At 39.3% G+C, this 16637-nt stretch overlaps 2 protein-coding genes across 3 annotated transcripts; both read right to left on the bottom strand.

Moving 5' to 3' along the window:
• Positions 1 to 7149, bottom strand: LOC133124988 (protein FEV). 2 transcript variants are annotated; one of them, XM_061236633.1, is made up of 3 exons: positions 7077 to 7149; positions 1956 to 2027; positions 1 to 570 (listed from the first exon to the last, which is right to left on the bottom strand). In XM_061236633.1, the coding sequence occupies exons 1-3, from the start codon at positions 7123 to 7125 to the stop codon at positions 32 to 34; spliced, it is 660 nt and encodes a 219-aa protein (XP_061092617.1). In that variant the 5' UTR covers positions 7126 to 7149; the 3' UTR covers positions 1 to 31. The 2 variants fall into 2 exon arrangements, with proteins under 2 accessions (XP_061092617.1, XP_061092616.1); XM_061236632.1 differs by lacking the exon at positions 7077 to 7149 and adding an exon at positions 2551 to 2611.
• Positions 7150 to 9437: 2288 nt separating this feature from the next.
• LOC133124565 (beta-crystallin A2-like) lies at positions 9438 to 12185 on the bottom strand. The gene is made up of 4 exons (XM_061235866.1): positions 12019 to 12185; positions 10752 to 10893; positions 10237 to 10379; positions 9438 to 9585 (listed from the first exon to the last, which is right to left on the bottom strand). The coding sequence occupies exons 1-4, from the start codon at positions 12183 to 12185 to the stop codon at positions 9438 to 9440; spliced, it is 600 nt and encodes a 199-aa protein (XP_061091850.1).
• Positions 12186 to 16637: the final 4452 nt, after the last annotated feature.

The raw sequence follows: 16637 nt of genomic DNA, 5'->3' as shown, positions 1-16637 counted from the left end.
GAGAGAGAGAGAGAGATAGAGAGAGATTCATTCAGTTGTAGTGGTTATTTATATTATTCAAATTGTTTATATTGTTAACGCAGCTGATATGTGACGCAGACACAGCACCAAACGGTCCTGTGGGTTGCAGGTTGTGGCTATGGTAAAGAGTTGGTGGAGAACCCGGCCAGTACGAGAACCCAGACGGCCCAACGCCTGGAGCCACGAGGTTCAGCTTCGAAATCCCTGAAAACGGAATGGGAGCGAAATTGCTCTGGAATTTATACAGAGCGTGTTCAGTAGAGGAGGGCTGGCACACCTGAGCCAGGCCGTGAAAATCGAACTTGTACGCGTAGCGTTTTCCGTGGACCTTGGTCATGATATTTTTGTCATAGTAGTAACGGAGCGCGCGACTCAGCTTGTCGTAGTTCATGTTGGGTTTACTCTTCCGTTCGCCCCAGCGCCTGGCCACTTCGTCTGGGTCAATGAGCTTGAATTCCCCATTAGTTCCTTCCCAGGCAATACAGGTAATGTTGGAGCTGTCAGACAGGAGTTCGAGGAGAAACTGCCATAGCTGAATTTGTCCACTCCCTTGTATCCAAAACAGGAAAACAGTACAGAAAACCATGATGTTAAAATGTATTTTTTAAATGTTTTTAAATTTATCTTTAGCAAAAGCTAATAGCGGGTTGTATGATTTATCATTTGGCCTGTATACAATATTTCCTAATCTATCATGGTCATTATGTTAGATTTACATTCCACAAATTTTAACTACAGTCGTGTTCTGTTTCATAGTATGACTTTTGCCTGACGCAAAAACAAGTAAAAAAAAATTTTACGGCAAAGAAATGTCAAACTACCAAAATAAATTTGTCTGAGATGACCTTGACCATTTTACATGTGTTATAGCTATGCTATTAGCATTATTATTATTGGGCTATTATTATTATTATTATTATTATTATTATTATTATTATTATTATGTTTGTTATTATTGTTATTAATTGTATTATTGTTATGAATAGTAATATGTTAATAATAATAAAAACAATACTAATAATAGCCAATAAGAAAAGGAATAAGAATAATATGAAAACAATCTTTCGTTTCGAAGATTTAGGAAATCTTGTGAAAGTTGAAAACAAATCAGTTCTTTTTTTAAATCATTGATGGTTCTGTCTTTTATGGTATGGCCTTTTTGTAAAAACCAATTGGTCGAAATTCTCGAAATTTCCTTTAGTTAAAATCGTTCGGTTCATCTGCAGGCATACGACTTGTGTAAAATCATAATTAATCTCCGCTTTTGAAAAACATAAAGGCTTTTAGAGTCTACGTGGTAGAATACAGTGTCATAGGCTAGTCTACTCTTAGCAAGAAAATATAACCTATAATTAATCAATCATCGGTTCATTACACGGGGAGAAGTGCTTGGACCTATATATAGTGCGGTATAATTTCGGTGTTTAAGGTTTAATTCACCAGGGTGATTTATTTGCGCATAGTCAAGTTTTAACTTCTCAACTAGCTTTTTTATTCCCATTTACAATCCATGAATAACAGGGCTAAATAACCTACTGAATTAATTTAATGTTTTGGTTTGGGGAAATCTTTGATAAACAGCCACGAAAACACGGCGACATGGGATACTTTGACAATTGTAGAAGATCTGGCAGGCATTGGCCTTCATAACGTTTTTTAATACTTGACATATTTAAAATAAAGTTGTACAGTTTACTTTAGGTTACAATTTCCACGTATTTAATAAGATTGTCTCTTATGCGAACTTGAAAACGTTTTCCCAGGTTTTTTAGAAATTAAGTAAGCTAACTGTATTCGGACGACTACACAAGTAGGCTACAATAGAATTATCACCACCTAAGGCCTTTATCCTAGTAAAACGCATGTTAATGTAAGCACAATCTGTAGGCTAGTGCAAAACGTTACAGTTACAACTCAACAAGCAATAAACTTACCTTTCTGTACCCCAGTATTAATTGGATTCCAGGACGAGCTTTTCCCTTCTTTTAATAAATTTTCTGTTGGATCTGAAATGAAAATATATTGTTTTAAGGTCACAGAGAATACGGTATTTTGTTACAGCATCTCATTTCTTAAATGATCCGTCAAATATATAGGCTAAATATAGGTTATTTTGTAGACTAACGTGTAACGGTGGCATCATATTCTAGGCTATTTAAGAATTAGCCTACATTTCATGACAGATATTAATTAGGCTTTTGTCTATATTGGTCTACGAAGAGTAGACGTAATTTGATGAAATACATCATATAAGCATAGAGTTTATGTCCCGTTACGCTGTTCTAGGCTAATGCATTTTCAGTTTTTATCCCGCGCTTCTCTGGTGAAGCCAGGAAACGCGTTCAGGAAAAGGGAAATCCGATTTCCGACAAAAGATGAGAGGTGTTCCTGTCGCAAGCTGAAACAGCAAAGCTACCCTCTGCAAACTGTCAGTTGGCTATAGCATCTGAAGCCTGAAGCCTTCTCTTTATTTATAGAATTGCTTTTGGTAATCGTATACCCAATTTTAGAGAAAAACGTCTAGTCTACCTGAGAAATACATGTTAAACATGAGGTTTCCTCCACAGTTCGCTTTCATTGTGACTGTTTGATCAGAAAGGGCCGATTTTCATTCCGGGGCGCGATTTTTATTAAACTTTATCTCAGCGCTATCATCTGGAATAAATGTGAAACAGATTGAAGTTTCCAGGCAACAGTCACTAGCCCCATCTCTGAGACAATATTCAGACAGCAATTTCCTTTGGTGCATTGCTTTAATTAAAAGAGCAATTTACCTCTGTCATCCCTCCCTGTCCTCACAATAATAAGGTTCCGATAGAAATTCTGCCTTATCAATCCACCATCGGGGTTTAATAAAGTTTACGCGTTAAGATCGGAGTTTCTATGGAGAATTGGAGTGTTTGACATGGAAGCCCGCACAGATCCGCTCGGTTTTCCGCCTTTTTAACTCTTTGCAAACAAAACCTTCCGGCTCGTATTGAGGTAAAATATTTACCACTGAAATCACGCTTCAATGCTTCTTACAAAACGATGAAAGGGCTTTTAGAGGCCCAACACTTTACAAACCCCGATCGAAGCAAAATTACCGTATTGCATTAATGCCATATGTTTAAGAAACGTAAAGCGATTGGTAGATGCATAAAGTGTGTCTATAACAACGTCCCTTTTATTGAAGTCACATAAATAAACCGGAAGTATGATCATTCGTCAACCCTTTCCGGAAAATTCCACAAATTTACTCAAAACAATAATTATTTATCGATCGTTTTCGCCTAATAGGCCTATCATACAGAGAAGCATGACTTTTGCTAAATGTAGAATATTTGTTTTATTCAACACGCTGTTAAACAAATAGTTGAAAAATCACTTTTTTTATCACTGTATTTATGACACCTTTTGGTGTCATGCTGATGGTAGTTTGGTACACTTTTAAACAGCCTAAGCTGTAGGCCGGTGTTTCCTGTTTATTGTTGCAGGTTATCAGTCCCACAATAAACCAGATACCAGACTAGGACTTGTTACACCCAGTTAATTCAACCAATGAATTTGACGTTATTGGGTTATATTTTAAAGGCTTGGTTTATTGCAAGGAGAAAACCTTGCATGCAATTAAACTTGCGTGTGTAGGTTAAAGTCCTATCTTTAGTGTCTTGGCTCTCTTGAATAGAACTCATTTCTTTTTTTCATTTCTGACACATTACGACTTTTACTGTATCTTGCTACTGCATATGTTTTCATTGTTGCTGTTTGTTGTGATGTGTGCACCCTATTGTTTCATGCCCTGATAGAGTATATGGATGTAGGTGGCCCATTGATGGTAGGCCTACTGTATTTTTTTTACCCCTATCCATTATCTGATCAATTGGCAATGGGCAGGCTGTAGTCTTTGGAATGCACCATCATGGAAGTGCAATATCTAAATAATAAATCATTGATTGTAATGTCTGAGCTTCATTCAAGCAATTCCAAAGACATTTTGGGAGAAATAAACAGTTGCAGCATGCATCATATATGGAATACATGCTAGATGAGGGGTTTCAGCATTTTATGATCCAGGGATGGCCACCCAAGCCCAAAGGACTCCCGCTGACCCATCATACATTAAAAAGGTCCCATCCAAGGGCATCCAGGGAGCCCCAGTGAAAAGCTCAGGCTTTTGATCATAAATGTTAACTGGATAAGATCGGAAGGAATATTTGCTGAATGCAATATGTGCCTAAAATTAACCTTATTTCTAAATTGTTATATTTAGCTCCTAAATAAAAACTAATATTAAAACCAAAGAGAGAGAGAGAGCCTTTGGTTTTAATATGAAATTTTATTTAGTACCTATTATATTTAGTTCAAAAGGACATTCGGAATGAAAATGGTTCTAGTTTAATCATAACGCAATGTGTTCTCACATTTTGAGTGTTTCATTGTTCAGTGTTGATTGGCTAAGAAACATGTGACGTGGAAACTTGACATCGACTGATCGTATCACGTTTTTAGCAGGAATGCGACTTATTTCACAGACGTTCGTTTCCTCTTTAGAGTCGGTTTTACGGGTGTGTCCAGGAAACCCTCATAACGATAGAACGTTCTTTGATTAAGAATCTCGTTAACACACTCGTTATAATCCGAAGAGCCAACGACATCGGGAAACCCACCGACTGGAGCATGGCAGGGTGTGGCAGCCAGCTGAGGATTCAGCAGTGAATGTAAACTGTTCCTTGGTCAATATAGCCTGATATTTCACAGCTACATACAGCACCAGCGGTTCCTGCTTACACCAGTGGTTCCTAACCCTGTTGGTTTTTAAACCCTAATTTCATTCACACTTGATTCTACTAAATAACAGTTCAATGAGATCTCTAACTGTTGAATGAGGTGTGCTTTGTCTGAGTGAAAACCTTCAAGATGGTTGGGTAGGAACCTCCTGCTCTCAAGTCAAACCTAGCTAATACATAACATAACCTGTTCCTACTACTTGTACACCCAAGCACATCCTCTTGTTTTCAGTTTGTGCCGTTTTAATTCTCACTCCCAATCACTCTCCACTCAACCCTACATTTTGAGGCCCTCTTTACATGCAGTACTCACACTTAATAGTCTTGCTTTGTAATACAATAGGTACAGTGCTTCATTATTGTGTTTCTTGTGATGCAAGGGGATGTTGCAATTATAGTTTTAGGAAGCTATATTTGCATGTTGTGATGTATGTTTATGTTTAACAAGGGATTCTGCCCCATGGTATCCTGTGTTACACATCTGCAGGACTTCAGAAATAAAACCGCTGAAGGAAGCTTTGACAAAAAAGTACACTTTCATAATGCAACAGCACAAAACAAAGTAGTGGATGATAGCACATGTGGAATGGCCTAGAAGTTAGCTTTTTAAACTTTTGGTCCCAAATGTGAAAGGTGCCATTAAGCACATTATACACCAGTAAAATTGTTAAACGAGGCAGGTCCAGAAATTACGGTGTTCAGATGGAATGCTGAACATACTGGATTACAACGTTTATGTTTAATTTTATGTGGATTAAGCCAAATGTGTATTACAATACAGGCCAAATTAATTTGACACAAACATAGAATCCTCACATTTATTCAGAAAAAAATATCATGACATGGACATGGCTTATTTCTTTTTTTTTGCGTTCAATCTGTGTATTGCATGTGCTAATATGCCACTAGGCTACACATAAACTCTGTAGTCTACAGTTTATATGCTATAATACGACTTTTTAGGTCTTAATTTTCTTTTGATATTAAACAAATTATCTAGCCTTCTGCAATTGTAGCTACAGTTAAGTTGCATCCAGTAGGTACCTTCAACAGTAATTCAATCCTGGCAAAAATGCCAAAATATTAATATTTTGTGTTCTCACATCCAAGTGATATTAAAATAAAAGCAGCTGCTGTAATATTTCTACTTGTAATATTTCTTCATCGGCCGTGTTCTCAGTATGGCGAGAGTAAGATAAAGGGAGCACAGAAGATAAGGCAGAACAGTGATATGATTTCTCTTTAAATATTATGAAACCCATTCTTATCGTTTGTACTCAACCCGAGAGAATAAATGAACATTATTATTCTGGTTGATCTTGCACTGTGCACTGAATCTTGAGTAAAATTTTAAATACATTCTGTACTACGTATGACTAGGCGAAATGTCATACGCAGTAGCCTAGAGAATGGCTGTGTGTGTGTGTGTGTGTGTGTGTGAGCGCGCGCGCGCGCGTGTGCATACGTGTGTGTGTGTGCGTGTGTGCGTAATAAACGTTCCTGGGTTTATTTCAAATTCCTCATAGCTCAGTGCACAGTGCGGTGCAAGATTATATATAGCCTATATAGTTGATCATCGGACAATAGGAAAGGAGGAAAATGCGTGTTTAAGGTCCTCCCACACGTCGCTGTGCCCGTCGTCCTGTCGTTGTCTCCAGCGTCCCGGACTTGCTTTAGCTGCCTGTGTCTTTTAGCCTATCGCAGGCAACTTAAAACAAGCCCGGAATGCAAGATAAGATTCCATATTGTATTTGAGGTATTTTGCTGCAATGTAGCCTATGTAAGGTCGACAGACAGAACTTATGTATGTCCTTCTAGCATACCGATCTTTTTCAAGTTCACAGAAAAGGTCGACTGACTACTTGCAGAGGGCCAATGTATCTGTGCTATACAGTTTGCAGATTATCATATAGGCCTATTTCACTCTTAAAAGCGCATGGCAGTTTTATTCCGATAGCGGAAATTATAGCTACAGGCCGTATATTCAGTTGTATGGAACCAGCAAATAGACAGTTACACAGAGTTTTTGTTATCTGAGCTCAGAAAGTATAGCCTGCTCCATCACAAAATATATTCTGTTAGAGCTGATTTAACAGCACGAATCTTTTTACGGTTTATCCCCTGAAGCCGCCTATCAAGCCACCTGAAGAAGAAAAGCAACTTCGCCAAAGACATTTTAATAACAAAAACATAGACTAGGTCGTTATAAACTCTACTGAATCAAGCATTAAACTTATATGGTGCCATCAAATCTGTAGGCCTATACATTGACGCTACCAGACTTACCTCTATATGTTTTCAAATAAAAACAAAATAAAATAAAAATAAAAATCATCCCCCTGCCAAACGAACGGCGCGACTACAGTAGAGCCTGTTAAACAGCTTCTGTTAGGCTATGTGCCCCTGTTTTAATCTGTCCGCGTAGAAGAGTCTATTTGTGAAAGGTGTGTATAGTTGAACATTTATCAGGAGATCCTGGACAGGGTGTGGAAACGTATTTTTGCTAATTCATAGTTGTAGTTGTTACTCAAGTCGCTATGTGGGTGTGTGGAGTTAAGTGAGGATGGACAGAGCCGTTCCTCCAAAAGGACACGGATCCCAAGCAGGATGTTAGCGCGTGACTCAAAACGAATACGTTTGCGATGTGAACCCGGTTGTTATAGACAGTAGATTTACACACCCGCCGGGCAAAAACACGAGAGATTACGGTGCCACACTCAGGTATGCGTTTGCTTTAAATTAAATGGGAAGCAACAGCCAGACGTGTATAACGCGGCTTGCCAAATGTATTTCTCTTTATATTTCGAAATGTTAAACCTTTTGTACCACAATTTCGGTCTCATTTGAATAAAGTTTACTTATACAAATAATCAATATGTACTTATTTGTAGCATTAGACCTCTGAACCCCAACGTGATTATTTCATTGTCAATGTGTAAAAAATATAAGTCAAACATGTTAAAAAGGATAATGGAACATCACATTTTCTATTGGAAAAACAAATTACAATCCAACTGCAACACTGTTTGGATTTTGTAATAGATCTGGTCAGGTATTAGTAGTATTAGTAGTAGTAGTATTATAGTCTAACTCATTAGCAACGTGTTTTCACCCACAGAACTGCTGCACACTGGATGTATTTGTTTTGACTATTGTGTGTGAAAGTATTTTTTTAGTATTTCACCCACTTAGTGTTTCCCTCCAGGAGCCTTTCATTAACCACAAATGCAACACCTAACAGCTGTACCGTAATCTTTTATGTATTTGCGCACAAAAAAGTGCTTTGACCATAGTTTTAACACCATGGTCACTGTCTTGAACTTAGCCTAAACTATGAAAAAAAAACCATATGCTATACCCACTACATGTTCATTTACGGAGGTTTTGCTTATCTAACGTTTTAAGGTTCAGCAGGCAGGAAGATGCGTGACAAATCACTACTTAAAGTCCGTCACCATGCGGAAGCGAAACATTGGGAAGTTTCAGGACCGCGGACAGTTAAGTGTGGAGAAAATATTGAAAACGTTATCTGTGTAGGGATTCTGCTCATTCTACTGAATGTGTGTGTATTACGTCAAAAGTTTGTGTTGACAAAGGATGGCTGATCATGAGCCTGAAGCAATGTGGAGATATTTTACGACTAGAAATAAACATGTACATTGAAATATCTAATGAAGTCACAATAATCCAAGAACATTAAAAATGTAAGACATTTGCCAAGATAGAGTATGATTTACCAGTGGAGTAGATACCTTAAATACCTAAAAGGTAGAAAACAATTTTAGCATGTATGACATTTTTAAATGAGCTAATGCACAATACAGGTATTTATTAGTGAGTGTTTTAATGAGGAAACATGGTGATAGATTCTAATTTAAATGAAAATTATTGATGACTAACATAGGATAAGCTACTGTAAGGGATTAAAGGGCACACGGTCCTCATAAAGCTTGACAACACTGGTGATTCTGCCAGATACAAGAATGAATATAATTACACTGAATTTGTGGTTTCATCAACCATAACTATTTTGTGGTTGACAGTTGTTTGTTTCTTGGGTCTAATATTTAAGGAAAATAATGGTGGTCTTACCTTACCTTTGGCTGGGCATATGTATAGCCTAGCATACACAGCACCCATAACGTTGTCAAAACAAATAGTAGAAACACTAACAGCGGTGATCTCGAGCTCTTGTTTATTTGGAAATTAAGTACAATCTGACAGCAACAATGTACATCCTATTCCTAACATGAACAAAAGGCTGTATTAAGTTTAAATGCTCTCATGGTACGTTTTACCAACAATGCAACCTTTCTTCATTACTTGATACAAAGAATCGACTATATATGCTTATTAAAGAATAAAATGTTCCAAATAACTCATTTGTGTATTTATTTCGGTTAAAAAAGCTTCAACACAGTTCACTAAAGGAATAAATTAGGCCTTATTTCACAGTTCACCCACAGGCTCTTGCTGTAAAGTTTATCTGGCAGGTCTGCATCTTTGGCATCGGAGGGAATTTTCAAAAACAAGGAATGGTCACAAGCACTCTGTTCCATATTTTGAATCAAGCCTTTATTGCCTATTTTAATACAGTTCATACCACCATAGGTACACGATTGCCTTGATGGAAAATGCGAGGTGGACTTAGTGCTGAATTCTGCGAATAGACTGGACCTGATTGGTGTGAGCCTGAGTGCTGTACTCCATGTAGTTTCTGTATTCCCCTTGGTGTCTGTCTCTTTCCAGGATATACTGGTATCCACGGTAACCAGGGAACTGATAGGCCACCCAGCTGCAAAGAGAGACAGCACATATTCTCTCAGACATCAGCAGGACTTGTTTATTCTTCTATCTGGAGGCTTTGAAATCCACCAATGAGAAGGGATTCTGTCACCCAGAAGTCGAACAATCACTAGGATTTGTGTGATTAGTGTCACTATTTATAATAAGACCACATATTCAAAAAATTAAAATCATCAACTTGACAGGTAGATCACATGGGTCCTGGACAAAGCAAATGTTTTCATAATACATAGACCTACATGCTGTAAATATTGATGTAAGATTTCAAGATTTCAAAGCTCAATATGCTAACCACAAATGTAAAACATTGAGTCAATTGCAGCATGGAGTTTAAACCTCAGGTTAAAACTGCTGGACCACAGAATTACATTACAACTGGAACAGCTATCTGAATCTGTGCCATAAGGATTTGCTGTTCTAGTTATAATACACGTCTGAGGAACAAGGGTTAAACTTAAACTCCTGCCTAGCATGCTGCAACTGATCTACAGATGTTATACAGCCAATCTCTTAGATAATAATAGAATGCCTGCATCTGTACTTGGGGGCTTTTAATGTTTGGAACCAATCATTTGATTTTCAATTATGAAATAACCAAAAGTAGTCCTCAGTAGGCCTTCAACATTGTGGTTGAACTTACGCTCCTGAATTGACTTTCATGGAAGGAACTTCTTTGTTACACCAGCCCATAGCCTGCAGGGAGGGGTAGTCATCGCACATTTCAAAATGGCGTCCCTGGAAGTCTTGGCACTCGTATAAAGTCATCTTACTGTCACTGTGTTTCTGTGGGGAAAGAAGTTCTTGGGTCACACAAGGCAGTCACATAAGGTCATCACAACAGTGTTTGAGTATGCACAAGTTTCACAACTCAATTGGAGAAGCCTTAAACACATGTGCATATCCATAAGAGTAAGAGTACTGTGAAGGTAATCTACCAGCAGATGCTCAGTTGAAAACAAGGTTATGTTGACATATGAAAAAGAAGCCATGGGAAGGATTATCGATACCATTAATAGTCAAAACACATAGTCATAACATTGTGTTGCAGTTTAAAAATAAGGATGTCAGTAAAGCAAAATATTAGTAACAGGGTCAACTGCAATCAGCATTTGGTTTGACATGATAACAGGGTTTTGCCTTTTGATGGCCACTTACGGCACATTTGATGGGTCTGAAGGACAGCAAGTGCTCTGTTCTGTAGCCGCTGTTCCCACTCCAGGCCTGATAGCAAGGGTAGTCTCCCTTCTCCAAGACATACTGCTGTCCCTGGAATTCAGGATACTCGTACCCCACCCAACTGAGTGTGTGTGTGCGTTTGTGTGAGAAAAAGAGTAAGCGAGAGAGAGAGAGAGAGAGAGAGAGAGAGAGAGAGAGAGAGAGAGAGAGAGAGAGAGAGAGAGAGAGGTTCTTAGCATCACATTTATGAATGAGAACAGGTATTGAACCTTATTATGTTGGACTGGGTCTGTAGCATTATGCAGTGAAAGAGACAGATTGAGCAAGTGAGAATGAAAGAGGGAGACATATTGAGAGAAGGTACTATAGACAACAGAACCAAGACCTCTGCAGTCCTGCTGTTGTGAGAACAATGGTACACACGAGAACAGTATACATTGCCTTTCACTTCACTGTAAGGAACCACTATCAGACAATCTATCTCCCACTGCATGCTGAATCATGGCACAATCACCAGCCCTTAACTTAAACAGCAGTATTCAGATTAGTACAGCAGTTGACTTTAACACTACAATAGCACTTGTCTTCACATTAATAGCAATGAATGGCATCAGTGTCTATCCAGTAGCAATAGCAAAAACATTAGTACTGTACAATTAGAAATATGAATGTTTTCTGCATGTAATTCATCTCAGAAATTCTATAAAAATTACTTAAGCTGTTACCACAAGAAACTGACCTATTAGCAAGATTGGCCTCAACAGATCTTATTACAGATCTTAACCTATACACAAAAATAAAGTATGAAAAGTGCCAAAAAAGGTACAAATACTTATAGCTGGGGCGGAACCCTGTAGGTGTATAAAATTGTTCCCATAGCCAGCAAAATATAATTAATTTGTCATTTTTGCTTGGAAAACATACTAATTTATATCTAAAGAGAACATTTCAGGGTACAATTTCATCCTTGAAGAACAAAAAAAGTACCTCCACTCTGACTTTATTTCTGAGAGGGCGGGTTTAGTTCAAAACAGACATTCTAAATTCAATTAAGACATGTATTCTGCAAAAGCATGCTGGTATAACAAAAAAAATAAGTAATCAAAATATGGGCTCTGTTACAGTGTGGCAGGGCATGGCAGGGTAACTTTAACCCACTAGTTCCGGTCACTACTCAGGGGGTCACAAACCCAGACAGCACCCCAATACCTCCAAGGCTGCTTAAAATGGATAGCTGGAGACTTACGGGCCGTTCTCCACCCTGATGGAGCGAATCTTCCGGAAACCTCTCTCCATGATGTTCTGACACTCCAGCATGAACTCGCAGCGCTTGCCCTGGAAGTTCTCCTCCTCCCAGACAGTGATCCTGAACTTCCCCATCTGCCCCATCTGCTCCATCTGCTGTGGGTTCATGGTTGCGGCTGCCACCCTTCTCTCTCCTGCGTGTGTGTATGTACACGTGCGTGTGTGTGTGTATGAGTGTGTGTGTGTGTGTGTGTGTGTGTGAAGATTGGGTGGAAGTGAAGGCAGAAGAAACGCTGATTTGTAAGGATACCGTTTCCTTTCACTCAAAAATATTTGACGGGTACAGCATAGAGAAGATTGATTCCTGGGCACGGCAAGCACCCAAATTTCAGGCCGGACCAAGCGTCCGCGTTCAATTATCCGAAGGAGACGCACGGTTTTCCAGGCTTTGATGTGACTTCTTGCATTTACACTCGGTGCACAGGAATCAGTCGTTCACGTCGTACTGCGGCAGGGTGATACTCACGTACTGAAGTGGGACAGATCCAGTGAAATCTATGTCAGGGACCAGCCTTTTGCCAGAACATTTATAGTACCGGGCCCCCCGTTTAGTGCAGAACTTGCACAACCTCTGCAAGCTCAGCAGCGGCCAGCTGAAAGGGTGCATTAGGCCGGCCCATTGTGAGCAGGATCAGTTACACTGACTCATCAAAACAGCATGCAGAGCCCCGCACTTGACTGACAGCCACCCACAATGGCAGCGGACTGACAAAACAGCTCGACTGGTATGCATGGACAATAGCGGCATTCTGTCAGATTAGCCTCAGAGGCAGCCTGGAGGGTGACCGCTTGGTGGGGTAGCTGCTGCAAAACAGTCTTTTCCTGGTTACCCTGGCCCCATAGGATGTCTCTATAAATGACTATCAAGAAATACGCCATAATATGGCCAAAATTATCAGTGACCACCAAGGAATTGATGGAAACCTATACAAAAGTAGATATACTCCTATGTAATTATCAGATATTACTGGACTGGATCACAGGCTTGTTTGAAACAGAAAAAAACTCAAAATATGATACATTTTTTACTTGTATTATATTGTAGTGTAAAATGCAGTTTTGCATGTTTAAACTGCATTTAAAAACTGGTTCTGTTTTTGGCCCCCGTGTTCTCTTTAGAGTTGTTGCTCAGTACACCTATTTACTGGCACACTGAAATCCTGTGCTCACAGGTTGATTGGTTGTTTACATGCACATGCAGTAAAGCGGGGTTCTTCGTGAGAAGTCTAAACCTGTTTGGGAGTCGGTTGTCAATTCAGATCATTCTATGGCTCCTACCTTTGCTGGTTGCTGAAACCACCAGTAGATCCCTCTGTCCCTTTGTGTTTTGTTATGTGTTTTAAGCTATTCATGGAAAACTGGGGCCTTTCGCCTTTTGTGTGTGAGTGTGAGCATGTACATCAGAGCAGCGTGGGAGTGATTTTAGATTTTTCCTTTTTTTGTTTTTTTATATACATTTTTCTCTTAGGCAGTGGTGGATGGAAATCTGTCATGGTGGTTGCCTGGTTCAACTCTTAGATGGGCCTACAGTGTAGCAAGGTGCATTGTCATGGTGCTTAGCTTCAGTACATATCCATTAGTTTAAATGGTTGTGAAATCTAAGCTGGATCAGCATGTCTGCCAATCAAATGAATAATACAGTATATCCAATGATACAAAAGATACAAGTCCTACAATTGTCTGCATAGTGAGACGTCTTAATGCTGCAGACTCAATAACACATAATAACACAAGGAGTTTTGTGGCTTTTTGTAGACCCAAAATTACCCTGAATTATGCACAAAAAGCAGTGGGAGCCTTTGTTAATTTTGTAATCTTTTACCACAAAAAGATTTGCCTTCCATTAATATATAGCAGGATCTGTTGACTCTTCGTATGAAATCAAAATGTCCAATTATAATACCTGTCTCAAGCACCATCTTGTGGTGTAAGAGTTCACTGCAATGGCTGGCAGAATTGGATCAAGCATTGCTGATCCTGCATCATACAATGGATTTTGGACGATGTTCTGCTTTTAATTTCATCTCTATCTCAATTCAGGCATATTGAAAAGGCATATTTTCAATATCAATCTTTTTCATTTTATATTGGTTTTATTTCCTTTTCTTTTTAACTCAACTTGCAGAAATAAAACACGAGGTTTGGTTTAGGCCCAAAAAACAATCCACAGAGAAGCAAAAGGGTCACAATTGAAGCAGCGCAACAAGAAAAGTGAGCAGGCTTCCTCAAGGCGTGTTTGCCCTGGGTTGGGGTGATGAGTTTTGTTTGGCAGGCCAGTCAGCTGTGCTGTTGTTGTATCCTATTGATGTTTGGAGGAACACCACCATCCTCAGACTTCCCACAATGTATTGTGTGAAAGGGTGACATGTTGTTTGGTCCTGCTTGTTTCTCCAGTGACACAATATAGGTTCTCCCTCTTCATTGATAGTTATAAATCTCTTCTTAAGACACACCTCTTCATGTTATCCTATGAGTCTGTGTGCAGTTTTTGGCTAGTGGTGTCAAATTGTGTGTAACATGTAAGTTTACTTTTTTATGAATTTTATTTGAACTCTGTACAGCACTTTGGTCAACATACTGTTGTTTTAAATGTGCTTCGAAAATAAAGTTGCCATGGCCGTGTCTGTAATAACAAAACTTTGATGTGTATTATGCTCCCTGTCTTGTCAATTTACTGGATGAATGGACAACATTTCCACCATTTCTGTTTTGACAATTTCTGGCTACACATCGAAGAGTCATCTGCCTATGTGAGTGTTCTCTGCATGCCTGTGGCAGCATGGGTTGACCTATGTGATGAGACGATAGGGTGGGACTTTATCATGTTCACCCGAAGGTCTTGGTTATCCCATTCAAATGATTGGATTTCTCACCATTGCGTCAACTTCTCATTTTACTTGGAAATTCTGCTACCCTCATTTACATCTTACATTACCAGAACCTTCTTCAAACGCACAGCTCTACTTTGAATTCTTATCTTTGCGACAGACATTACAATGGGTTCTTATGGAGTGGATGTACAACCACCTTGTTTCCGTGTTCACTAGTTTTTTGTATGTCCAAATGTATGTATATTTTCAAGACCAGGCTTGGTACAGTGCTAGATACTATTTCGCTTTTAGGCAAACTAATCAGTAGCTACACTTAGGGGTAGGAAAAGGCGAGCATTGCTGGGCTGAATGGCCTGTTCTTGCCATTACCTTATGTAATGTTCTCTTATTTACCTAACTTTAATATTACTGTTTGAAATCTATAATAATGTACAAGCCATGGGCACCATCAACCATTCCATCTCTAGTTGTGGCTATTGAAGGCTGAGTTGCACTACTGACTTTGCCATTAAGGTGTGCTGTTTTTATGATAGTTATGGGAACAGCTGGTTGGGGCTGTCCCTACTGAAAGCACTGTAAACACTGACCTATCAGCAGCTGTCAGCAGCCAGAGCAAACACATCAGTCTGCTTTCTCACTAACACTTTTACAAGCCTTATCTCTCTGTTCATCACACTAATTGTTGTTATATGGATTTAAACCATGAAGCCTGCATGTGTGTTTGTGTGTGCGTGTAGACTTCATGGTTTAATCCAGAGAACAATAATTTGTGTGATGTGTGAGAAAGAGAGAGAGAGAGTGAGAGAGAGAGAGAGAGAGAGAGAGAGTGTATGTGCCTGTGGGTGTGTGTGTGTGTGTGTGTGTGTGTGTGTGCAGATTTCATGGTTTAATCAATAGAACAATAATTTGTGTGATGAGAGAGAGAGCGAGAGAGAGAGAGAGAGAGAGAGAGAGAGAGAGAGAGAGAGAGAGTGTGTGTGTGTGTATGTGCCTGTGGGTGTGTGTGTGTGTGTGTGTGTGTGTGTATGTGCCTGTGGGTGTGTGTGTGCAGACTTCATGGTTTAATCCATAGAACAATCATTTGCGTGATGAGAGAGATAGAGAGAGAGAAAGAGAGAGAGAGAGAGAGAGAGAGAAGGAGAGAGAGAGTGTGTGTGTGTATGTGCCTGTGGATGTGTGTGTGCAGACTTCATGGTTTAATCCATAGAACAATCATTTGTGTGATGAGAGAGATAGAGAGAGAGAAAGAGAGAGAGAGCTTGTGTATGTGCTTGTGTGTGGGAGTATATTTGTATGTGTGAGAGAGACAGAGAGTGTGCTCCTGTGTTTGTGTGTCTGCATTTGTTTGTGCATGAGGCATGCCGGCTGTGAAACACCAGGGCCTCCATGGTAACGCGGGTCACAGCCTTCATCACTGAGATATATTCCATCTGTTCACTTTTTCCACATTTACATGAACATCAGAAATAAGATAAAGTCAACATAATAGCACTACTTTATTTCCCCATTTTCACTATTTCACTTTCATTTGATACTTGAAATGTCTGTAGCACACTTGATCTGGATCCTCAGAGAAAGTGCAGAATTACAGCCTCCTCCATAGATAATTGCAACAGTTAGTCCTGCCTCTATTTTACTTGTAAATGTCCCATGTACCTCTGGATCTGATTCCATCTTGTCAAATGCAAATGTATCACTGTTACGAATTTCACACAAAACGCCACACAAG

This window comes from Conger conger, chromosome 3 (genome assembly GCF_963514075.1).
Source record: "Conger conger chromosome 3, fConCon1.1, whole genome shotgun sequence".
NCBI lineage: Eukaryota > Metazoa > Chordata > Actinopteri > Anguilliformes > Congridae > Conger > Conger conger.
Note: the sequence above shows the minus strand (reverse complement) of the source record. Positions and strands in the feature narration are given on the sequence as shown.